The 21,807-nt window shown below is 45.0% G+C and overlaps 1 protein-coding gene across 1 annotated transcript in view; it reads right to left on the bottom strand.

Annotated features, from left to right (window-relative positions):
- TRPM8 (transient receptor potential cation channel subfamily M member 8) overlaps window positions 1-20,930 on the bottom strand; it is a 44,191-nt gene extending 23,261 nt beyond the window's left edge. Inside the window, exons 1-14 of the mRNA XM_030951919.1 lie at window positions 20,820-20,930; window positions 19,622-19,695; window positions 18,089-18,245; window positions 14,190-14,367; window positions 12,635-12,807; window positions 10,914-11,088; window positions 9,928-9,995; window positions 6,529-6,726; window positions 4,995-5,097; window positions 3,930-4,048; window positions 2,627-2,917; window positions 2,198-2,293; window positions 1,485-1,614; window positions 349-494 (exon numbers count right to left, since the gene is read on the bottom strand). Of these exons, the coding sequence (XP_030807779.1) occupies window positions 349-494; window positions 1,485-1,614; window positions 2,198-2,293; window positions 2,627-2,917; window positions 3,930-4,048; window positions 4,995-5,097; window positions 6,529-6,726; window positions 9,928-9,995; window positions 10,914-11,088; window positions 12,635-12,807; window positions 14,190-14,367; window positions 18,089-18,245; window positions 19,622-19,695; window positions 20,820-20,918 (2,007 nt within the window). The 5' untranslated portion in view covers window positions 20,919-20,930. The remainder of the gene's footprint in view (window positions 1-348; window positions 495-1,484; window positions 1,615-2,197; window positions 2,294-2,626; window positions 2,918-3,929; window positions 4,049-4,994; window positions 5,098-6,528; window positions 6,727-9,927; window positions 9,996-10,913; window positions 11,089-12,634; window positions 12,808-14,189; window positions 14,368-18,088; window positions 18,246-19,621; window positions 19,696-20,819) is intronic.
- Between the last annotated feature and the right edge of the window lie 877 nt (window positions 20,931-21,807).

The raw sequence follows: 21,807 nt of genomic DNA on the forward strand, positions 1-21,807 counted from the left end.
AAACAGAAAGGTTTCAGCATGCTGGTTCATTAGGGCAGCCATGCTCCATCTACATGATGAGGAGTTAAAAATGAGGCTGAGCAGGACTTGACCTGATTGATAAAACACTTATAAACCACTGCATTATATGCAATGCTCATCCATGCTGGGCATTACATCCACTCTGTGCAAGCCCAGAGCAGAAATCACTTCAGGCAGCCTTTATTACCCAGTTCATTACGATTTATAGCCCCAAGCCAAGATTTTTTTTTTCCCTCCTGATTTACATTTGTGGGTAGAGGAGCCAACAGCCCCTGTTAGAGCACAAGAGCCACAGTGACCTGCACACCTTTCCCTCGCTGCCATTACCTGCACACCTGGCTGGGCAATAAACTGCTGGTCTCTGGCCTCCACTGCTAGCTCCAGACAGTTGCTCCCTCCCCAGGCTTCACAGGAATAAGTCAGCAGCTGCTCAGCCAGCTCTTCATCATTGCTGTAGCACTCGGTGAACAGCTCTGGAAGGAACAAACAGCTCCAGCTTCAATTTCCCACCAACTTGGCTGCGAATATCTTTAGTGTAATGTTTGTAATATCAAAGCACCCTTTTCACATTTTCAGCATGACTGTTCATCCCTTTACAACCCCACTTGCACATCTTCAACTTTTGATACAGAGTTTGAGTCTGGATGGAAAGCTGTAACACTAAATCACACAGAGAGCATTTATTTCTGCATTAAAAATTTGAGTAAAAAATGTGAATTTCTCCTTAAATTATTCAGTAAATCTACTTGCTTCATCCTCTTTTCTTAAACTCTGTTTGGCACTGATCTGATGAATTATAGTCCAAAATTAACAGTAGGGTTGAAATAGTCAGAATCTGATGCTTTTTCACTTGGAAATGCACTGTTCACTCCTTAGTGTCTTGCTAAATCATCAGGCCTGAGGGATGTAGATACCTTTAAAAAAGTCTATTTAAGCAGTCTTTGCTTTGTGGAATAAGAGAAATCTCTGGAAACAAGCAAGATATTTCCAGCATGGCCTTGAGCTGGTCCTTATAAAGTCACAGAATCACCAATCTACTTTTTACCTGCAACTTGTTCTCACTCCCCAGAAATATTCCCACAAATCTGAGGGGTGCTTTTTCCTAATATGAATCCTACCAGTACTCATTAGGAAAGTTTCCCCTTTTCCATATTCTCCTTCCTGTTTGTGAGCATCCTTCTTCAGCCTTGCCAGTGAAGCTAAGTAGCTTTTCTTTCCCATGAAAGAAATTCTCCACCCCCCAAAAACCCTAATTCACAACACCCACCTTTTGAAGCCAAGCTCTTAAGACAGGACACAAAATTTCTACTGGGAACAAATGGTGTGGAAGGAGTTTCCAAGCAGTAAAATCACATGTTGACATAAAAGAAAAATGTATTTAATGTGGGATATCTAGTTCTTAATTCCCTGGTCTCTGACCCTTCCCACTAAATCTCTGAAGGACTCACAGAGCAGGCACTTACCTACTGCTCTTGTCTCATATTCGTTAGCCAGTTCCTCGGACTCACCAGCAGCATTTATATCATTCTTCACCTTGGCCATGCTTTTCAGGAGCTTACTGGCCCCCAGGGCTGCCAAAGTGCAGCCTCTGGTCTGTGGAGAGAGAGTGAAGTCATGCAAATCCCTCTGAGAAGGGAACATGGTCATAGAACCCTGAAACCACAATGATTTGGGTTGGAAAGGGCCTTAAAGATGATCTCATCCCAACCCCTGCCGCAGGCAGGGACACCTTCCCCTTTCCAGGTGGAATCCTTTAAAAATTCTCCTCAATTTTGCACCTTGTTAGTTCCGAGTCCAGAATGATCTATTTGATTCTACAATCATTAAATCACTGTCTAATCCAAATTAGAAGTTGGATTTCAATCAAACACCTGGAATCAGAACCCATCCATGCTGTGGAATGGGTAGGAACTCAGCATCCCACCTTAGGCACAGGTGACAACAGACAGTGGAGGTGGACTCCTGACTCACACACAGCCTTAGGAAATCAAAGTATCAAATCCACACCCAGACACAAAATGGGCAACATAAAACCTACTGAGAGTCATCTAGCAATCATCTCTTGTGGTCTTGTGTTTGAAGCTGGATGTGGAGCCTTTAAAGGCCAATAAACCAAAGACACAGAACCCCAGTGTTCTGTGCCTGCAAAGAGAAATTAAAGGAGAACTCAACTTACTTGCTCCCAAATGACTTTGGACAACTCTTTCTTGTTCTGAAGAACTGACCAAATAAACAGAGCTTGCAATGGGTGCCTTGTGATAGGACACTCCTCCTGAAAGAGAGAGCAAGAATTCAGGCCTAAGCTCACCAAATGTTTTCAACTGGAACAAATCTGAGCATGGCCTCTCCTGTTTTTGTATTTTCTTTGTTTCACAGCTGCCCCAACCAATCCCTTCTCTCAGCTCTCTGCCACTTGTCACACACTGCTGTGAGTTAGGCTATATTTGATATTTCTATTAAAGTCTTGTATTTAATAAGGAACAATCAGCCTCCCTGTTCTCCCTGAAGCTGGCATTAAAGAATATTTGTGTAAAAGGCACTTCCTGCTTCAACCACTGCAGCCAGATAACCTCATTCAGAGCAGGACAAACTGCTCATCACTCACTGAGAGCTGTATCTCCATCTCATCCTTGCTGTTCTTGTAGTATCTTTTGAAACCTCTCCTGAAATCCTCCACCATCTTCCACACGAAGGTGAGGAGGGCATCGTTGTAGGAGTTCTTGGCAATCTGCAGGTTCTTGAACACCAGGCTGCTGAAGTTGTTGGTGTAGAGCTCCCTCAGGACCTCTGTGGTCAGGAACTTGCGCAGATTCAAGCCGTTCTCCAGGAAGAGCCGGACAAATTTGGGCCTGTCCTTCACCAGGGCTGTGAACATCACATCCTGCAGGTCAGCAGACTAGGGAGAAATGGAAAAGCAAATGTCTGGGATCATGTGAGACATGCACACCTTATCTAAGGCCTGACACACAGTCACTGTCACGTTTTCATCACAATCAGGTTTTTTTCTGTACACAGTTGCCTTGGCTGGATGGCCCAGAGCATTCCTGGCATGGGCAGATCACCTTTGCAACCACTGATCATACAATGGATCATCATGGAATGATGGATTGTCACTATAGGACAAGAAACAACATGACAAGGACTAGCTGCTCTTTCCAAGGTAAGAAGGGCCTTTTTATTTTCTGACTCCAACATTTATAGATTTCCAAAAGTGACAGTAGATTGGAGGGTGACAGTGCCACCTCTCCAATGACACTGGACAAACCAACAGTCCATCAAATTTCTCCTCCTCCATAAAAGAATGCAAAACAATGAGTTATTTACAGAAAGTGTGTGAGAAAGTTCGTTACTAGAATGTAAACATCAGAAGGCTTAGAAAATCTTAAAAAATCAGGACGACAATGGATCATTTTAGAATGATCCAAAATGATCATTTATGGATATGGAATACCCCAAGTTGGAAAGGACCTGCAAGGATCATCAAGTCAGACACCCCTGGCCATGCAGACAGCCCAACAACCCCACCCCTGTGTATCCCTGGGGCATTGTTCAAATGTTCCTTGGGCTCTGGCAGCCTTGGGGCTGTGCCCATTCCCTGGGGAGCCTGGGCAGTGCCCTGCACCCTCTGGGGGAAGAATATCCAGCCTGATATTGAGCGTTACCCTCCCCTGACACAGCTCCAGCTGCTCCCTGGGTCCTGTCCCTGTCACAGCAGAGATGGGAGCTGCCTGTCGTGAGGAAGCAGCAGCTCCCAAGGAGGTCTGACCTCCTCCAGGCTGAATGGAATGTGTCAGTGCAGGAGCAGGAGACACTCTGAACAGAGAGGCCGAGGTGCTGGGACAGTGGGGTTCCTGTTGGGCTGTGTCCCTCCCCAGAGCCCCCTGCACTCACTCAGAAGGGAGCTGTACCTCCCAGTTTCGGTCGTTGGTGAAGATCTCATCACTGGCCAGGTCCAGCTGGTTCCACTCCAGCAGCAGCTTCAGCTGCCCGTTCCAGTTGTCCCTGTCGTGCTCGTTGGTGCTGAAAGCTGCAGAGCAGGAACAACCTCTGGTCAAGGGCAGGCATATTTATCACCTCTGCTTCTCACACTACTGTTGGATTTGTGGGATTCCCAGATGAATGATGAATCTGACTCCATGTTCTCAGATGGGTAATTTATTACTTTATCATACTATATTAAAGAATACTAAACTAAACTACACGAAAGAATACAGAAAGGATGCTTACTGAATGCTAAAAAGATAATACTGAAAACTCGTGACTCTCTCCAGAGCCTCGACACAGCTTGGCCCCGATTGGCCAAAGAGCCAAAACAATTCACATGAAACCAATGGAACAATCACCTGTGGGTAAACAATCTCCAAACACATTCCACATGAGCACAACACAGGAGAAGCAAATGAAATAATTTGTTTTCCTTTTTCTCTGAGGCTTCTCAGCTTCCCAGGAGAAAAATCCTGGGCGAAGGGATTTTTTCAGAAAATGTGACTGTGACACACTACCAGGACAAGATTCCTTCCAAGGGGCTTTCCCCAGACTCATGCATATCTTCCCAGCTGGGAGCTGGAGGCTCAGGGATGTATTTATGGTCCAAGACAGGCCACAAAGGAGCTGCCAGGAGCACCTCATGACCAAGGTCAGCACAACACTTCCTTCAGGCTCCTCAGAGTCCTGCACTCTCTACACAGGAGAGATCTTGCAGGATTCCCAGTGAGGCCTTGTCAGCATCCCCAGGGCTCTCCAAATGCCTTCCAAATTACCTGGTTTGGATCTTTCCCACCCTGAGAGATCCCATACTGCTGCTGTGGTCTGCCCACACCCCCTTCAGAGGAAGGCAGCCTCCACACTGTGGCAGGAGCTTAGCTCTAGAGAGTTGGCACTGCTCTAAGGAATCCTCTTCTAGAGAATAAACAGCCATCCTTTTCCCATTTATTTTTAAATCCCCAAACAAACCCAGAAAAACAATTACTTGCCTTTGTACAGGGCAAAGGAAATGGCATTGCTCACAATTTCATCTCCAGCTTCTTCTATTTTGATCACTGTCAGTAAATGAGGGCTCTCAAGGACTTCTTTGATCTACAAAAAAAAAAAAAAAAAGTTATGTTTCAAAGCTATCAAGGCTGTTTAGTAGCAGATCTCCTATTAAAAAGAAATTTGCCACCACATCATAGCAAAGCTGCTTCTCATCAGTCCTGGGTTTTAACAAACTTAAACAAACCCAAATAGAAGTAGATAATGAGTTTGATTTTAAAGTCACCAAAGGACAACATTAATTATCCTCGGAACATACAGCAAATAACTGTGATTCCCCTATGCAGATCATCTTTAACAAGAAGATATAATCTCAATAATTAGAAGTGACTCTTCAAGTAGAAAAGATTGTGACAGCACAAGTTTCAACTTATGTCAAGCAGCTTGTTAGAAAACAGTCTCTAGCTCCTTGTGCTTTGTCAAAACCAGGTAATTTCTCCTATAATGAAGGTTTGTAGAATTCATTTCATTTTAGTACACAGAAAACAAATAATCTTGGCCATTTCTGATGCAGGAGTGTTGGGGAAGATGGAACAGGAAAGTCCTATATATATGATTGCCTGGCAAAAGATTTTGAGAATATAGAAACTATAAGTGAGATTGAAATGAAAGCAAGCTTTAAGATCCCTTAGTTACTAAACAATGAGAAAACAATAGTGTAACCACTGAAAGTAATCCCCTTTTGATGAAACAATACCCTCTCCTTGCAGACAAATCCAAGGGTCAGAGCAGACCCTACTAGCTTAGCAGAAGGAGTCCAAAGAGTAGTTTTTAAAGTATAAAATGTAACACAGTATAGTAATGTAGTAATTCTTATAAGCCGTATGTAAATTCTATAAGATTTGTATATTGTACTAGATTAGTTAGTGAGAATTAGAATATTCAACACAGAAGGAGATTTATTGTATTGTAACGGGAACCTCACTCTCTTACAATTCTGCTCTCTTACCCTTTTACACTCTTACCCTCTCATCCTCTCTACCCCTCTCTTCTCTCGGGCCTGCTCCGAGCTGCAGCTGGCAGCTCCCAGCAGGGCCCTGCACCCCGACCCTTTGCAATAAACTGCTAGTTCCATGACCTGGCTTCAAAAATCTCTCAGCTACATCCATCCCAACCATGCTACCCCCCGATGCTCCCACACAGGAGGAGGTACATTCCAAGGCAGCCCAGCAGAAGCTGTGAGGAGTGAGGCCAGACAGGGAACACTGCCTTCAGCAGCTCCACACTCCACGGGGAAGAGATTCTTCTGGAACCTTCTTAGCTTTCCTATGACCACACACCTGCTGACCTGATTGCAGCCCCCCCCAGTGCCTTTGTTCCAATCCCTGTAGGTGGAGAATTTTTCCTTTTTTAAATCTGCACAGATGTAACATGGCCAGGAGCCCTGCACACCCCGTAGGTATCCCCAGACAGCAACTGCCCTGCCTTGGAAGGCACCAGCTGCTCCCTCAGCCTCCTCCCACAGCATCAACTCACCCACTTGATCCAGCTCTCAGTCTCCTCCTCGGAGAGCCTGGAGATGGTGCGGGGCAGAAACCTGAGCAAGCTCTCCTTGACACAGGAGGAGGCCAGAGTGCCCTCAGCCTCCAGCAGGCTGGCAATGACATCGGCAATGCGCCCCGAGCCCTCCACCACCACACACGGGATCTTGCTCTTGATGGCCACATTGATGGACTGAGGAGACACAGGGAGAGGAGAGCACTTGAGCATGAGTGCTACTGGAGCCTGCTATTGAGTAAGGAAGCCTGGAGAACAACAGAAACCCACAGTCCACAGCAGTATTTTTATTGTTATCCACTGATACTTTACCAGTGACAACTCTTTAAAGCATCATCTGATGAGAGAGGGCTGTGAGAGCCCCAGAGAGACTGAGGGTCAGAGATCACCATCTGCCAAACTTTCACAGAATCACAGAGCAATTTGTGTTGGGAGGGACCTCAAAGCACATCTTGTTCCACCCCCTGCCATGGGCAGGGATGCCTTCCACTAGGCCAGGCTGCTCAGCTTGAGAGTGGATCAGCACATCAGGACAACTGCCAAGTGGAAATGGCATTCAGGTCGCACAACAGTGCTGCCCAGCCACAGCCACTGCTGCTTTGTGGCACAGCATCGCTCAGCTGAGACCAAGGGCTCTGGATTTATTTGCTGGAGGCAGCAGCAGCAGTGTTTTACAGAGAGATCACTTCTGTAGCATCACAAGAACATTGAAATCTAATGTTACTGAAAGTCTCCAAGTCTCCATTTACATGATTTCTCACACATCAACATTGTACATGGATTAACAGCAGGACAAAAACCTGCTGAAATCATGCTGGAAGGACCATTAACCCATTAAGGCAAAGACCATAGGAGACCCTGATTTCATTTGCATCCCTACACTGAGAACAGAGTCACAGCATGAGCTGGCTGCCAGCAAATTGTACAAAGGGAGTCAATGCAAGTTATCACCAAGCACTGGAAAGACAGAACATCTATTAGTTAAGAGTTTCTTGAGAACAAAAAAAAAAAAATCAACTCAGTCATCAAAACCATGCACACATTCCTCCTGTCAAGTGGAGCAGGTCTCTGACAAAGGCAAGGAGGCTTTTCTTATCAGCTAGATGAAAGGGGTTTTCTACAGAAGGGTTCAGCTAAAGTGCATGTTTTACATCACAGGGAAATTTCAAACAGAAGCTTGGAGCAGTTTTACCTCTCCCTCACTAATGCTGATTCTTGTCATCATGCACCAGCCACAGAAGCTGAGGAAGAGGGAGCCTTTCCTGGCCAGCACTGCCAGGACCAAGGTATGGCAAGGACAGACATCCACAGCATGGACTCTGCTGAGTCACCTGGGCTGGTCAGAGACCCAATTTACTCCTTGAAAAAAGGCTGCACCTCAGAATAGCTCAGTGCACTTCCTACACTGAGAAATAAAAACTTGGCATGGCATAAATCAGCCTCACATTGCACCAGGAGGGGTTTAGGTTGGATATCACAAAAAATTCTTCACTGAAAGGGTTGTCAAGGACTGGAACAGGCTGCTTAAGGAAGTCACCATCCCTGAAGTGTCCAAAAATGTGTGGATGTAGCACCTGAGGACATGGTTTGGTGGTGGACATGATAATGGTGCTAGATTGACCACAGGATCTTAGAGATCTTTTCCAACTTCAATGCTATCATGATTCTACGAAATAACCAACAGAGAGGCATGAACCCTGAACTGAACCATCATCCAGGTACTTCCCAGAGGAAACTCTTGCCAGGAATTATGCATTTGATTTCACAAGGTTTTTACTCATTCTGGTTAGGCAGCTACTAAGTCTGTGTTATGTATCACTGCTGAACAGTGGGTTTGAGGTTTCTCCAAAAAAAGTGAAATCATAAGTGTGCACAGCTACAGCACCTGGCAGCCAGTCAGCTCCTTCAGTGATGGCCAAATCCTTTCTCAAACATCAGCAATTTGGAGCTAAAAGGAAATGGACATATTCAACACAACCTTTTGAGCACAGCTTTCCTCTAAAACCTGACTGGGTGCTTCATTTCATCTCAGGACCTCTGATTAACACTGCATCTGAATTTATCTACAACTGGGCAAAGGCGAAATTCATCATGTGAATGGAATCAAACTCCCAGGAAACATACAGGGAGGCTGAGATAGCAATCTGGAATTTCACATACTGATTCAGACCAACTGATTAACACCAGCAACAAAGTTGTAGCAGAGCTCATGCTCCAAAATCACATTGTTTATCCTCCTGACAAGTTTGATTAACCTTGACAGTAACAGCACAGCTCTGGTGAGAACACGAAGTACCAAGATAACACCTACAAAAACAAAATCATAAATATAATGCTGCTTCAACTTTATTTTTGCAGCATCCTACTCTATTGCACAATCCAGCCCTTTTCCCAGCTCTCTGTACAGGCTAAACCAGCTCTTCCTGCAGTTGGTCAGAGCTTTCCTGTTCCCTTCCCACACAGCCTGACTCCACATCCCCTCACTCTGAAAGCCCTGGGCCAGGTCCCTTTGCTCCCTCAGGCCACTCATCCTCACTCTGGCAAGGTGGATGGGCAAGTACCAACCCTGGGGTTTAGCCCTAGGAGAGATTTAGAAGGGATCTCCCTTTCCCCCTCCCCTCAGAGTCACTTACACATCCTGTTTCAAGAAACTTCTTTGCTCTGTTCAGCCTCCTCCTGCCTGTCCTCTGTTTGAAGGTGATGCCTGGTCCTTCTCCATGTAGACTTGGAAGGGTCAGAGTCAGCAGAGCCCTCCTGCCCTGCTCAGCTGCCAAGACTTAAACCAGGTCTAGATCTAAACTAGACTCCAAATGTATTTAAAATGCACTTAAAGGGGCTTATAAGAAACAGGGAGAGAAACTTTTTACGTGGGTAGATAGCGATAGGACAAGAGGGTATGGTTTTAAACTTCAAGGGGAGAAATTTATATTCACATTAGGAGGAAAGGATTGACTGTGAGGGTGGGGAGGCTGTGGCACAGGGTGCCCAGAGAAGCTCCTGGATCCCTGGAAGTGTCCAAGGCTGGGCTGGATGGGGATTGGAGCAACCTGGGATAGTGAAAGGTGTCCCTGCCCATGGAATTGGGTGGTCTTTAATGTCCCTTCACATTCTGGAGTGTGGAAGAACTGAGACAACTGAACTGTCCCAGCCAATACTTTCCCAAGATGTCAGCCCAAGGCAGAAACTTTGCAGAGAAATATTTTAACAGAAACTTCATAAGCTTAAAATGCAAACAAAGTCCTTCTGTAGCGAGTGCTAGGCAGGCTTCTGTAAATAACAGCACTCTCTACTTCATCAAGTTTCTTATGGAGCAGTCTTCACTATCAGAGCAATGCCCCTATTTTCATTTCTGGAAATAAACAAAAGAAATGAACTTACTTTCAAAGTCTCCTTCCCACCACCTTGGGCAAAACACACAATTGGGATCTTCCCACCATAATTAGATTCTGTGAAATATGCCAAAAGAAAAAAGAAGGAAAAAGATTAAATCAATTAATGCAGTTTGAACAACTTATTTTTCCTGAGTACAATGAAAGGATCTACAAGACATTCATGCAAATATTAGTTTGCTGTTGATTTTGCCAGAGTTACTAACAGCTGTTTTTAACAAAAACTCAGTTTTGCCTAACATTCAGACACCCTTCCCCAACAGAAGCTTTTCCCTTCTAGAAAGCCTAATTCTTGCTATCTCTGAAGGCCTTAAAATGGAATTTTATTGTATGTATCCACTTTGACTATTTTGAGTCTCAGAGAAAGGTTCTTATCGCAAACTCAAGATACAGAACCTCTGAGGTCACATTTCTAGCATAAAAGAAAGGAAAGAATTCTGTAACTCTAGGAGCTAGTGTTTGAGAGACAAAAAAAAAAAAAACCAACCCAAAACAACCAAACCCAAACAACAACACTCCCAAAAGCTTTTTAAGAATTTCCTGCTAAGGCCTTTGAGGTTTTTTTTCATTTGGTAACAAAGTGGGTGAAAGAGAAATTATTTAGCAGCAGGCTGCAGGCAGCTCAATCACTCTCATAAATAAATATTTTGGGAAAAGCCAAATTTCAGCTCCTGCATAATTGTGCTCCAGCTACCTGGAATTCAGTGACAGGTAGGATGGATATAGAAGGGCCAGCTTCTAAGAGGAAGGGAGGGAAGGGCTGTGTGGCTGAAATGAAGCATTTGCTGTGACACAAAGGACACACAGAAAGGAAGATGAGGGAAGATGCTGCTCCTGAAAGAGCTCGAGATGGAGTTCAGACACAGGTGCCTTCCAGCCCAGCAGCCACAGGATGCTGCCACTACTTTCTTATTCCAAGGAAATCACTGTGGCTCAGCCCCAGAGCATGCACAGCCAGGAGGAGGAAGAAGATACCTGGGATAACCCTCTCTGAAATGTACTTCTCCAGCTGGGTCCTCACTTTGGCCTCTGTGGTGGGGTGCCCGTGGGTGCCGTTGTCAACCAGCAGGAGATGGGTGTGGTTGTTATCCAGGCAGTACAGGGGGTCTCTCTTCAGGTCATCCATGATGTAGTGGGCCAAGTAGCTCCCCTAGGGGCACACAATGTGTTTGACAAAGATTCAAGGACACACACACACACACACCTTATTTATGTGGTGGGACAGTTTTTTAGAGGTGTTCTATCATGTTTGATGGACAAGAGACAAGGAGGGCTACCCCAGAGCTTCTGACAGGAAGGATGGCAGTGTCAGTGAGGACACAGCCTCAAGCTATGTCAGGGAAGGGATAGGTCGGATATTAGGAAAAAATTTTTCACCAAAATTTTTCACCTCTGTTCCCAGGGAGGTGGTAGAATCACCATCACTGGATGTGTTTTAAAAAAGCCTGGACATGGCACTTGGTGCTATGGTCTAGGTGAGGTGTTAGGGCATAGGTTGGACTCAATGATCTTAGAGGTCTCTCCCAACCTCATTATTCTGTGATTCTGTAATGAAGATCCTAAACACAGGAGCAGATACCTACCATGTGCCTTAGCTCATGGGAACCCCTACTGTGGGGGAGTGCATAGGGATTTCAGAGCTGGAATAACCATGGGAGTGGGTTATTCTCTAAAGCAGTGCCAGACACAGAGTTAGAGCAGCTGAATTCACACAGACATGCCAAAACCTGGCACAGCTGAAATCCTCCTCACCAGGCCTGATGTGTGTGACTAACTTGGGCATGAAAACATTTTACTTTGCTCCTGTTATGGGAAGAGCTCCTGACGTTTTGAGGCTGAGCCTCCTCTTTCTTTCCCCACCGACCCATCCATGCAGCACTTGAGGATGTGGCTAAACTGTGAATGTGGTGGTAGCACTGGGCTGACAGCTGGACTCTATCTTAGAAGTCCAACCTTAATTTTAAGCTCATTAATAACCCCACTGTAAGAGCCTGAATGAGGGATGTGGGACTCCAGGTGGCTCTCCAAAATGCAGTTTATTACATAAACTGCATAAGATGCTACAGCAGTCCAGGGTTGTAGGTGACAGAGCCTGTGCCTACAGCTGTCAGCTCCAGCTGCAGGCAGCCCTGAGGATCCTTTGGTTTTGGTTACATTGCATTATATACTTTTCTTTGGCTTACATTGCATTATAGACTTTACTTTGCTGAGCATCTTAACACAGTAGAACCAATCTGTACCTTAACTTTTATCTATAGCCCATCATAACTACTGTAATTACCATATTCATGTTACTATTCTCCAGTCATTAAAAGTTAGTGCATCACAGTTTAAGCTAGAAGTTGTTTTTCACTTTTCTTGCAGTGGAAGATTCTGAGGCCTTTTTTCTACTTGCCACATTTGCTGACTTGTTTGCCTGTGGAATCTTTCTGCTTGGTAAAAACATCTTCTTGTTTGAGGTGGGTTTATCCTTTGCTCTAAGCCATAAAAACCCCTTCTAACTAACACACCCTTTGCCTCCTTGGTTAGCCAGTAAGGCTGGCTCAGCAATTCTTTTCTTCTATATCAAAACTTGCTTTCATTTCTATTCCTTCTTCAGATTCTACATGTAAAAATCTTTCTGCCAAGCACACACATCTGTGAGACTTTCATGTCAAACTTTCACCCTTCCCAGCATGCCATGCCCCGCTCCTTACGTCGCTGCTGGCCGTGCGGATGAGCGGTTCCCGGTTGGAGATCATGCCCCAGGCGGCGATGCCGATGGCCACCACGTTCTCCTCGGAGCTGCGGCTGATGGTGTTGTCCCTCACCACCTCCCCGATGTACTTCATCAGCCCGTAGTGCGTTCCCCCGGTGAAAATCCAGGCTCCTGGAACAACACCTGCTCACCTGGGGGAGCACAGCCAAACACCCACCCTCCCATGGCATCAATGACATAACCAAACCCCTTTTGTGACCTTGGGAAGTGGCTCTTCAATTAAGCGCAGAAGAGATGCTACACAACTCACCTTATGTTATCACAGGCACCTCTGACTCCACTCCCCTAAATCCCACTCCTTTTACTTCCAAACCATTAATGCCACATGTGCCCCAAGTGAGACATAAACTTTAAAATCCCTAAATTCCTTAGAGAAGCTGAGGTTTTAGTTAGAGATAAGCTTTGTTGGAGTTAATCAAAATAAGTGGGTAGGCCCTGATGAAGTTAAGTGTCACAGACATGTTTTATGAAAAATCCTTTCCTTAGGATTTTTTCCTCCTGAGAAGCTGAGAGGCCTCAGGAACAAAATGTAAACAATGGTTATCTGCTGCTGTGGAATGCAACAGCTGCATCTGTGATTGGGCTCATGTGGTTGTTTCTAATTAATGGCCAATCACAGTCCAGCTGTCTAGGACTGTCTTGGTCAGTCACAAGCCTTTGTTATTCATTCTTTTGCTATTCTTAGCTAGCCTTCTGATGAAATCCTTTTTTTCTATTCTTTTAGTATAGTTTTAATATAATATATATCATAAAATAATAAAGCAAGCCTTCTGATACATGGGGTCAAGATTCTCATCTCTTTCCTGGTCTTGGGACCCCTGTGAACACCATCACAGTTAAGAGTCAGTAGTTAATAATTGATTGCTTGTCAACATAATGTTTGGTTAGCTGGGTTTATAATGAAGAATATAGAAACTGATAAATAGATTTTAGGAACATAAAACAATTGTGGCCTCCTCTGTTCTGAAACCAATTGAAGACGGGGAATGGGAGTTCTACCAAGAGTTCATTTGTCATATTTGCATTGAAAAGGTAGAAAGGTCAGAACGAAGAAGACTTCATTTACTTGCTCATTTTGGGACCCCTCCCCATGAAAGGGACCACCGACTCATTTTGAGGAACAAACTACGCATGCTTAATGGCTTTTGGGCTAATTACCATTGGAATGGGATGTACCAAAGTTATGAATATGTATTTGTATTTTTGGTATTCAATACTCGTACAGATAAAAGGACTCTGTAATCACCTGTAAATTGCAGTGTGTGTTTGGGCGCTATCCCACAACAAACATTCACTTTCTAACTTTAAACTGTTAGAGAGTTTTTGTCCGTCCCAGTTGGATATCGGTACTAGATCAATATCCATATTTTTAATAAATCACAAGTGCAGCAGCCAGATGAGCACTCTGCTGCCCCCAAGACCCTTGGAGCTGCTGCCCCTGCAGCCCTGCTGTGCAGCAGTGAAGTGGCAGAGGCCCAGCAGCAGGTTCTCACCCTTGGACTGGGCGATGTAGATCAGCCTGCTGAAGATCTTGCGCATGCGGGGCTTGAGCGCGAAGTTCTTGGCACCGCCGGTGACGGAGATGACGAGGTTGGGGGTCTTCAGGTGCCAGTGCTGGGTCATGAGGTCGTAGAGGGTCTCTGAGTCTGTGTCACACGACAGGCGGATGTACTTGGGGAGAGAAAACAGGAGAACAAACATAGCAGGAGATAAATTGGGAACAACCCAGGGATTGCATTTTCTTCTCTGCTGCTCAGCCTCGTTCCAGCAGCCAGGAGGTAAAAGGCAAGATGATGATGAAATCCTTGTTTCTTCCCCTGAAGCACCTTTATCCTTCCCCTACAACCAGGCACCCAACCCAGCTTCCTCTAGGGAAGGCAAGAGCCGTTGTGCCATTCACATTCTCTGATAAAATCCCTTCACCCAGGATTTTTCTTCTGGGAAGCTGAGAAGCCTCAGAGAAAAAGAAAACAATTCTTATCTCATTGGCTTCTCCTGTGTTGTGCTCATGTGCAATTTGTCTGGAGATTGTTTACCCACAGGTGATTGTTCCATTGGATTCTGCTGGGAGTTGTTTTGGCTCTTTGGCCAATCAGGGCCAAGCTGTGTCAGGACTCTGGAAAGAGTCACGAGTTTTTATTATTATCTTTTTAGCATTTTAGTAAGTATCCTTTCTGTATTCTTTAGTATAGTATTCTTTAATATAATATAATATAGTATAATAAAGTAATAAATTAGCCTTCTGAGAACATGGAGTCAGATTCATCATTCCTGCCTTCGTTAGGGCATTTCTCAGCAAATACAATTAGCAGTGACCTTGGGCTTCAGAGGAGCTCTGCAAGGATGAACACACCACCACTACAGCAACTAACTCCAGTGGTGCTATTTAAAGCTTGGGTTATGAATCAGAGGCAGCATCATTGCAAGTGAACTAATAATAATGACAGTTTTATTTTGATTACAGTATTCAAATAAATTCCAGGCTCCATGTGAGAGGTGTCCCTATCACAACACATACCCACTCCAGTGCTTCAAGTACAAGACAAAACAAATACATCAAATTTGTAGTAAAGCTTGAACACTCTACAAAAATGCCAAAAAACACCTAAGAGAGATAATCTGGCTTCAGGTGGACTTAACATGTCTCCATTTATTTAAAAGCTTCTCTGGCCCTGTCTTGCTTTGCTATTCAAAAGCCCCTTCACAGTTTCATCAGTTTTGGAAGACATTCACGGCTGCACAAGCCAAATCAGGAGATGAAAAGGAGGAGCTTGGACCTGAATCATGGAGGATTTAATATTGATTGCCCAGTACTTGCAGGAGAGCAAAATGAAAGGATTACTTTGCAGAGGAAATGTCCCCACCTAAGACACACTGAATTTGAATAAAAATATTCATGTGCTCCAAGACAGGTTCCCAGAAGGAGTTAAAGCATTCAGGGCATCACAGAGGATGCTGGGCAGGCTCCAGCAGCTACACGGGAGAGCTAAGGGACTCACACAGCTTCTGCCCTAAGAAGCCTCAGTCTCATGAAGCTTTGGGTGTCTTTTCTGGAGAAGATCCCTTATAGGAGAGGGGAGAGCTAACAGGAAAACGATCTGGGGTCAGCCCTGCTCACAGCAAACGTGTCAGCTCCAGTGCAGCCGGTGAATTCCTGGGCTCAGCACCTCCCTCCTGCGAAGTGCAAGGATGCCATCTCGTGGTGCTGCTGGATGCTGCTCTCGGGCCAGGGCTGGGATTCAGGAAGCCTTTCTGGGGTTTGGGCTCCCAGAACAGTAAATGCAGGGACTGAGATGCTCCTGGATGTTACAGGGTCTGTGCAGCACAGCAGAAACGAAGAGCTCAAAAGCTGGACTTAGGAAGGGTGAGATTTTATAGTGTGGTGGTGTTCGCAGGGGTCCCAGGATGAGGGAAGAGACGAGGATCTGACTCCATGTTTCAGAAGGCTGATTTATTATTTTATGATATATATGATACTAAAAGAATAGAAAAAAGGATTTCATCAGAAGGCTAGCTAAGAATAGAAAAGGAATGAATAACAAAGGCCTGTGACTGACTGAGACAGTCTGGACAGCTGGACTGTGATTGGCCATTAATTAGAAACAGCCACATGAGACCAATCACAGATGCACCTGTTGCATTCCACAGTAGCAGATAATCACTGTTTATATTTTGTTCCTGAGGCCTCTTGGCTTCTCAGGAAAAAAAAATCCTAAGGAAAGGATTTTTCATAAAACACATGTGTGACATTATAGAATCCCAGAGTGGTTTGGGCTGGAAGGGAGCTTAAAGCTTTAGTCTCATTCCTGCCATGAGCACCTTCCACTATCCCAGGTTGCTCCAAGCCCCATCCAACCTGGCTTGGGACACTGCCAGGGATCCAGGGGCAGCCACAGCTGCTCTGGGCAGTGCCAGGGTCTGACCACCCTCCCAGGGAACAATTCCTTCCCAGTATCCCATCCATCCCTGCCCTCTGGCAGTGGGAGCCATTCCCTGTGTCCTGTCCCTTCATCTCTTGTCCCCAGTCCCTCTCCAGATCTCCTGGAGCCCCTTTAGGTACTGCAAGGGGCTCTGAGCTCTCCCTGGAGCCTTCTCCTCTCCAGGTGAGCACCCTCAGCTCTCCCAGCCTGTCCTCAAATCTCTTTATGGATCTGTTCACAAAGAGGTTTGAGCTCAGAACTTTTCTGGCTCATGTGTCCTAAAAAGCACAATGCAGGGTATAAAACTTCCCATCCCTCACTGATAACTGACAGTAATTCTCAGGTCACCCTGAGTTTGAAGTCCTCCCTGCTGTGCATCCACAGAAAATACTTGGCAATCTTCAGGAGCAGCAGGTGCCTTGCTGTGCTGGGAATAAGAACAGGGAATTAAGATGTGATTCCAGCCAACATTCCAATGGGATGGACAAGGAGACCTATGTGCAGTGTTTGAACAAAGAATGCTCTGAAATATGCACAGTGGCCTTGAGAGTCCACATGAAACAACTGAGGGCCCACGAACTGATTCCCAAAGCTGGAAGTGGGGAGCACACCACCTAAGGAAAGAACATTTAACCTTTGAGAAGTCTGAAATATTGCAACAGAGCAAAGCACTTTCAGTTCCAGTACAGTCACACAGCAGCTTACAACAAAGCAGTGCAAAGCTGAAATGTGCACATCAAAAAATATGTGAAGTACATGGATCTGTTTAAGCCTGATTTGAAACTTGCAGTCTCATTTCCCACTCAAGTGCCTCTTATTTCTGCTACTTTGCATAAAACAAACCAAATTCATTTACATAGCAGGCTCTGATTTTCCTCATTTATTTTGATTGTCCCAAGCAACACTGGTGTTAAATATCAGCCATTTAGAGGAGGCAGATGAGCTCAGCCACATGTGACTCCTCACAAGCACCAGTATAAATCACCAGAAACAGCAACAGCAGCTATTTTCTTCTTCCTACACCTCCACTGTCCACACTCAGAGCAAAGACACAAGGAAAAAAACCCAACAAATGGAATAAAACTTTTGAAGTTCCACAGGCATCTTACATCCCTCCATACCTCTTCACCCTGGGAAATATTCAATTGTTTACAGGCCTGAGCAAGCTGGTCTATGAGGATATAAAATAATTCAGGGATTATTTTATGTCCATTCATTCTCATTCACCCATTCTCCTGCCATGCCTGGAAAGAGAAAAATCTCTTTTCACTCCCATGACCAGCCTAACCAACAAGTAACACAGAAGGAATTATCCTTTGTTACCTATTTTCAGGGCTGGAAAAACAAGTTTGTGTCCTTTGCAGCTTCTCCCCTGCCATCGGAATAAAATCCATTTCACCTTCCTTGCTTTTAAGGAGCTCCCACTGGTACTCCACAGGGCCCTCATGAATATCCTTCATATTTCCACTTACCTTTCCTCTTTTTCCCAGGTTTTCAAACTGAATGTCCCCGAAGGCATCAGTAGGAAGCTCCTTGGTGTGCTTCTTGTAGTTCCATTTTTCGGTGGTGTTAACCTGCGTGCCCTCTATGTGCTGATTTTCAGGGTATCCACATTTACAGAAGTTACCCCTGAAAGAAGAGGGAATGGACATCCCTGAGGAACCCTGAGCACAGAAAAGTGAGCTCTGCCAGCAAGGAAAGCAGCAGGTGGAGCTACAGAACCAGTTGTGTGTGGGACTCTACTGGGATTTAGCACCTGATCCTGCTTCCTCCCCTCAAACCTGCTGCTGCCCAGCACTGGGAAGTGGAACCCAGCTCAGGAACCAAGCTGTGCTGAGGGGTTTCTTCCCCTTTTTGTGCTCTCAACCACACAGGGATGAGTTCACTGCATCTCCTCTCCCAGGTGACAAGGATAAGAGGAAAAGGCCTCAGGTTGTGCCAGGGGAGGCTCAGATTGGATATCAGGAAAAAAAAGAAATTGCATGGAAAGGCTGCCCATGGTTGTGGTGGAGCCACCATCCCTAGAAGTATTCCAAAATCACATGGATGTGGCACTTGAGGACATGCTTTAGTGGTCCCAAATACTTGATTTTGAAGGTCCTCTCCACAGCTCACATTCCTGCTTCCACACAGGACATGGAGAAGGGGGAACTGTTTGTCTCTTTTAGAAATGTTTCTTTTACTCTGCTGTACCTTGCAAATGAAACCTGCTTACCTTAAAAATATCTAGACAAAAATAACCCAACGAGTCCTGCAATCCTCTCCCAGAGGGCTTGCAGGAAGAGAAGCTGATGAGAACCAGCTCCTCCATCCATTGTTGGTGCCTTGCCAGACATCCCATTTTTGGTGGCAGAGGAGGACCCTGAGTGAGACTTTCTGAAATGAGACTAATTTCCCTCCCAGCTTCAGAGAAGAGTGGTGTCAGAGAGCCCTCAGAGCTCAATATCAGGATTTCTGCAGCTGTATTAGTTTGATCACTTTTCTCCTGAGATAAAAAAAAAAACACCCCAAAACCACAAAGCAACATTATGGTCCTCACACTAGCACTGCACTGGTACCTGTGCCTGAAAATGGAGCCAGTTTAATACTCTGTCTTAAGAGAACATCAGCCTGAGCAAAACTTAGTGCCTGTGTAAGGTTTGTGCATGAAATTTATGATTTGGGTTTAAAGGGAAAATTTAAATTATGCAAACATCTGATGCATACACCCTGTCATACACCAATACCAGTGCTGCATCCTTCAAGCATCCCATTGCCCCAGTTGTGCTTCAAATAGGGAATTTGATATTAAACCCTGTGACAGAGCTGCTGGAAGATGAGATCCCTAGTTTTGCATCAAGTTACTTGTGGGGTAACTCAAACAAGGGGACTGAGGTGAGATTGCACTGCTAGATCCAGGCTCTGAACAAAATACCCCAAAACTTTTCTCCCTGCCTTTGCAGACAGAAATACCCTCATGTACCAGCCCCCCATTCTTGAAAAACAACAGAAAAATATCTCCTTACATGGACTTGGTGTCTTTTGTAAAAAAGACACATTCTCTCTTCTTAAAGTTTTCTTGGATGAAGTTGGCCAAATCCTGGAAGATAAATTTTAGAAGTTTATTTCTGATAACTCACAAAACAGAAGAGACCTCAGTAACAGCACGGGCAGTGTGAACACAAAGATACTGCTTAAAACACTATGGCAAACATTCTTCCCAATGGTAAAAAGAAAAAATAAAGATAAAAAAGACAAACTGGAACGTTCTTTAGGGTAGGGGCTGTTTTAATTCAACATACAGACCCCAGCAGGAGTCCAGAACAACTTCAAGTCCTCCTTTATGGGAGCCCAGTGGAATGAGAAGTCTCTCCAGCTTGTTTAACCATTAACTCTGCTATTAACCTTGAAACTCCCTGGAGAAGCTTTCCCACTCTGGGGATGCAAATTCATCCCTGATCTGCCTCTGCCAGCTAAGAAAGCAAAAAGAAATTCTCACGTGCTGATGAAGTGTTGGGGGTTTTTTTGTTTGCTTTTAAGTACGGCTTAGATTTGCAGGGCAAGATTTCACCTGGGACACAAAGGGAAGACAGGCAGCCATAGTTTAGTTCACACAACGCTTTTGTTTCATTTGACACAACACTTGTGGTTAAACAGCAGGTAGAAGAAGTTATTCCAAGCAGAAAAAAAACATTACAAGCATTACATCCAAAACAAGGAAAATGGAAGGGAACGCATTGAACCAGTGAAACTCACAACCGTGCAAGACCAAAAATACAAAAGGAGAGGGAAGCAATTGCTGAAGTCCTAGGAATTGGCCATTAAGGCTTTCTGCAAACCCTTCAGGAGCAGGAAATCTGCCACACAGTTGCTGGAATCAGCAATCTTTCAGGCATGAAAGGATGTTTAACACAACCATATGTTGGCTGCCTTGGCCATCAAGCTGGGCTGGCTCTTTACACAGACAAATTTGTCTCTTGCTGCAACATGGGAAAGGGTTTAAAACCAGAAGTGATGAAGAAAGCACAATAAAGAGCGACAGGGCTCAAAAGGAAGGCAATACACCCGCAGGGTTTCACCGTGTCAGCTGCTGCTTGAAGGTCACTGGTCAGGAAAGCGTCTCCACAAAGGGGAAAGTGACAAATCCATCACATCCTGCTCCTGACCTGAGCGAATTCACCACTGTGGCCCCTCCCAAGGCACCAGCGTGTACCAGGTACTCACAGCATCACTGCAAGCCACGTCTATGCTGCGAGACATGCTGGAATAGAGGAGCCTGGAGCTCTCAAAATTGCCATTTCTCCGGTGTCTCATGCTGCCCATGGCAACCTGGAAAAGCACGGTAGAGGTGGAGATGGAGGAGAACCAGACAACAGCAAGGGCACTTTGTGCCCTAGCAAGGCAAGGAAGAGATTATTTGAATCCCGTATAAAGAATTAGGAAGGAGATTATTCCTAAAGTGTGAAACAAAAATTTCTATTATTTCATACCACAAAGAGATTTTCTTTTCTCTTTCCCCTCCCCAAAGTCAACATCCCTTGAGAAAGGAACATACCTTAAGTGCCATCCCATTCAGTTCATTCCCATATTTGTCTCTGATAAGAAAGCTCAGGTTTATGTATATGAACAGTCCTTAATCCAATGTATTTGCAAATTAGAGGGGATATTAAAGAAACACTTCAGGTACAGAGGAAAAAGTGCAGTGTTAAAGCAGTTGGCCCAGCAGGGGAGCTTAGAGGAGCAGCACCCGCCACTGATCCCACTCCTGGAACAAGGACAGTCAATGTGCAAACCAAAGACAAGTGGATTTAAAGGATATTGGATCCAAAATTTAGGAAGTGAGCTGTAGAAGCAAACACATTTCAATTGCCCTCCAAAGCAGATCCCCGTGCTGAAGTCACTGTCTTTGAAGGAGCATCACTGCACTTGCAGCAAAGCATAGAACAAAATCATATTTATTCTAATATAAATATTTCAATTCCCTTTATGCTACTCTGTGAATAATATTGGAAAAGGTCTTTGCCTGAAAGAAAAGCTGTCAGCCAGTGAACATGGGGAGCTCAGAGCCTGCTTGTGCTTCCACCACTGTTTTCTCTCCTGCCTGTGTGCTCTGGGTTTGCCTCTGGGGTAACACTGCCAAGTGCATGGCACACAAAGCACCCCTCCCAGGCACAGCATCGCTGAAGCATCACCCTGTAAATACAGAACTCCT

Source organism: Camarhynchus parvulus, chromosome 7 (assembly GCF_901933205.1).
Source record: "Camarhynchus parvulus chromosome 7, STF_HiC, whole genome shotgun sequence".
Classification (NCBI taxonomy): Eukaryota; Metazoa; Chordata; class Aves; order Passeriformes; family Thraupidae; genus Camarhynchus; species Camarhynchus parvulus.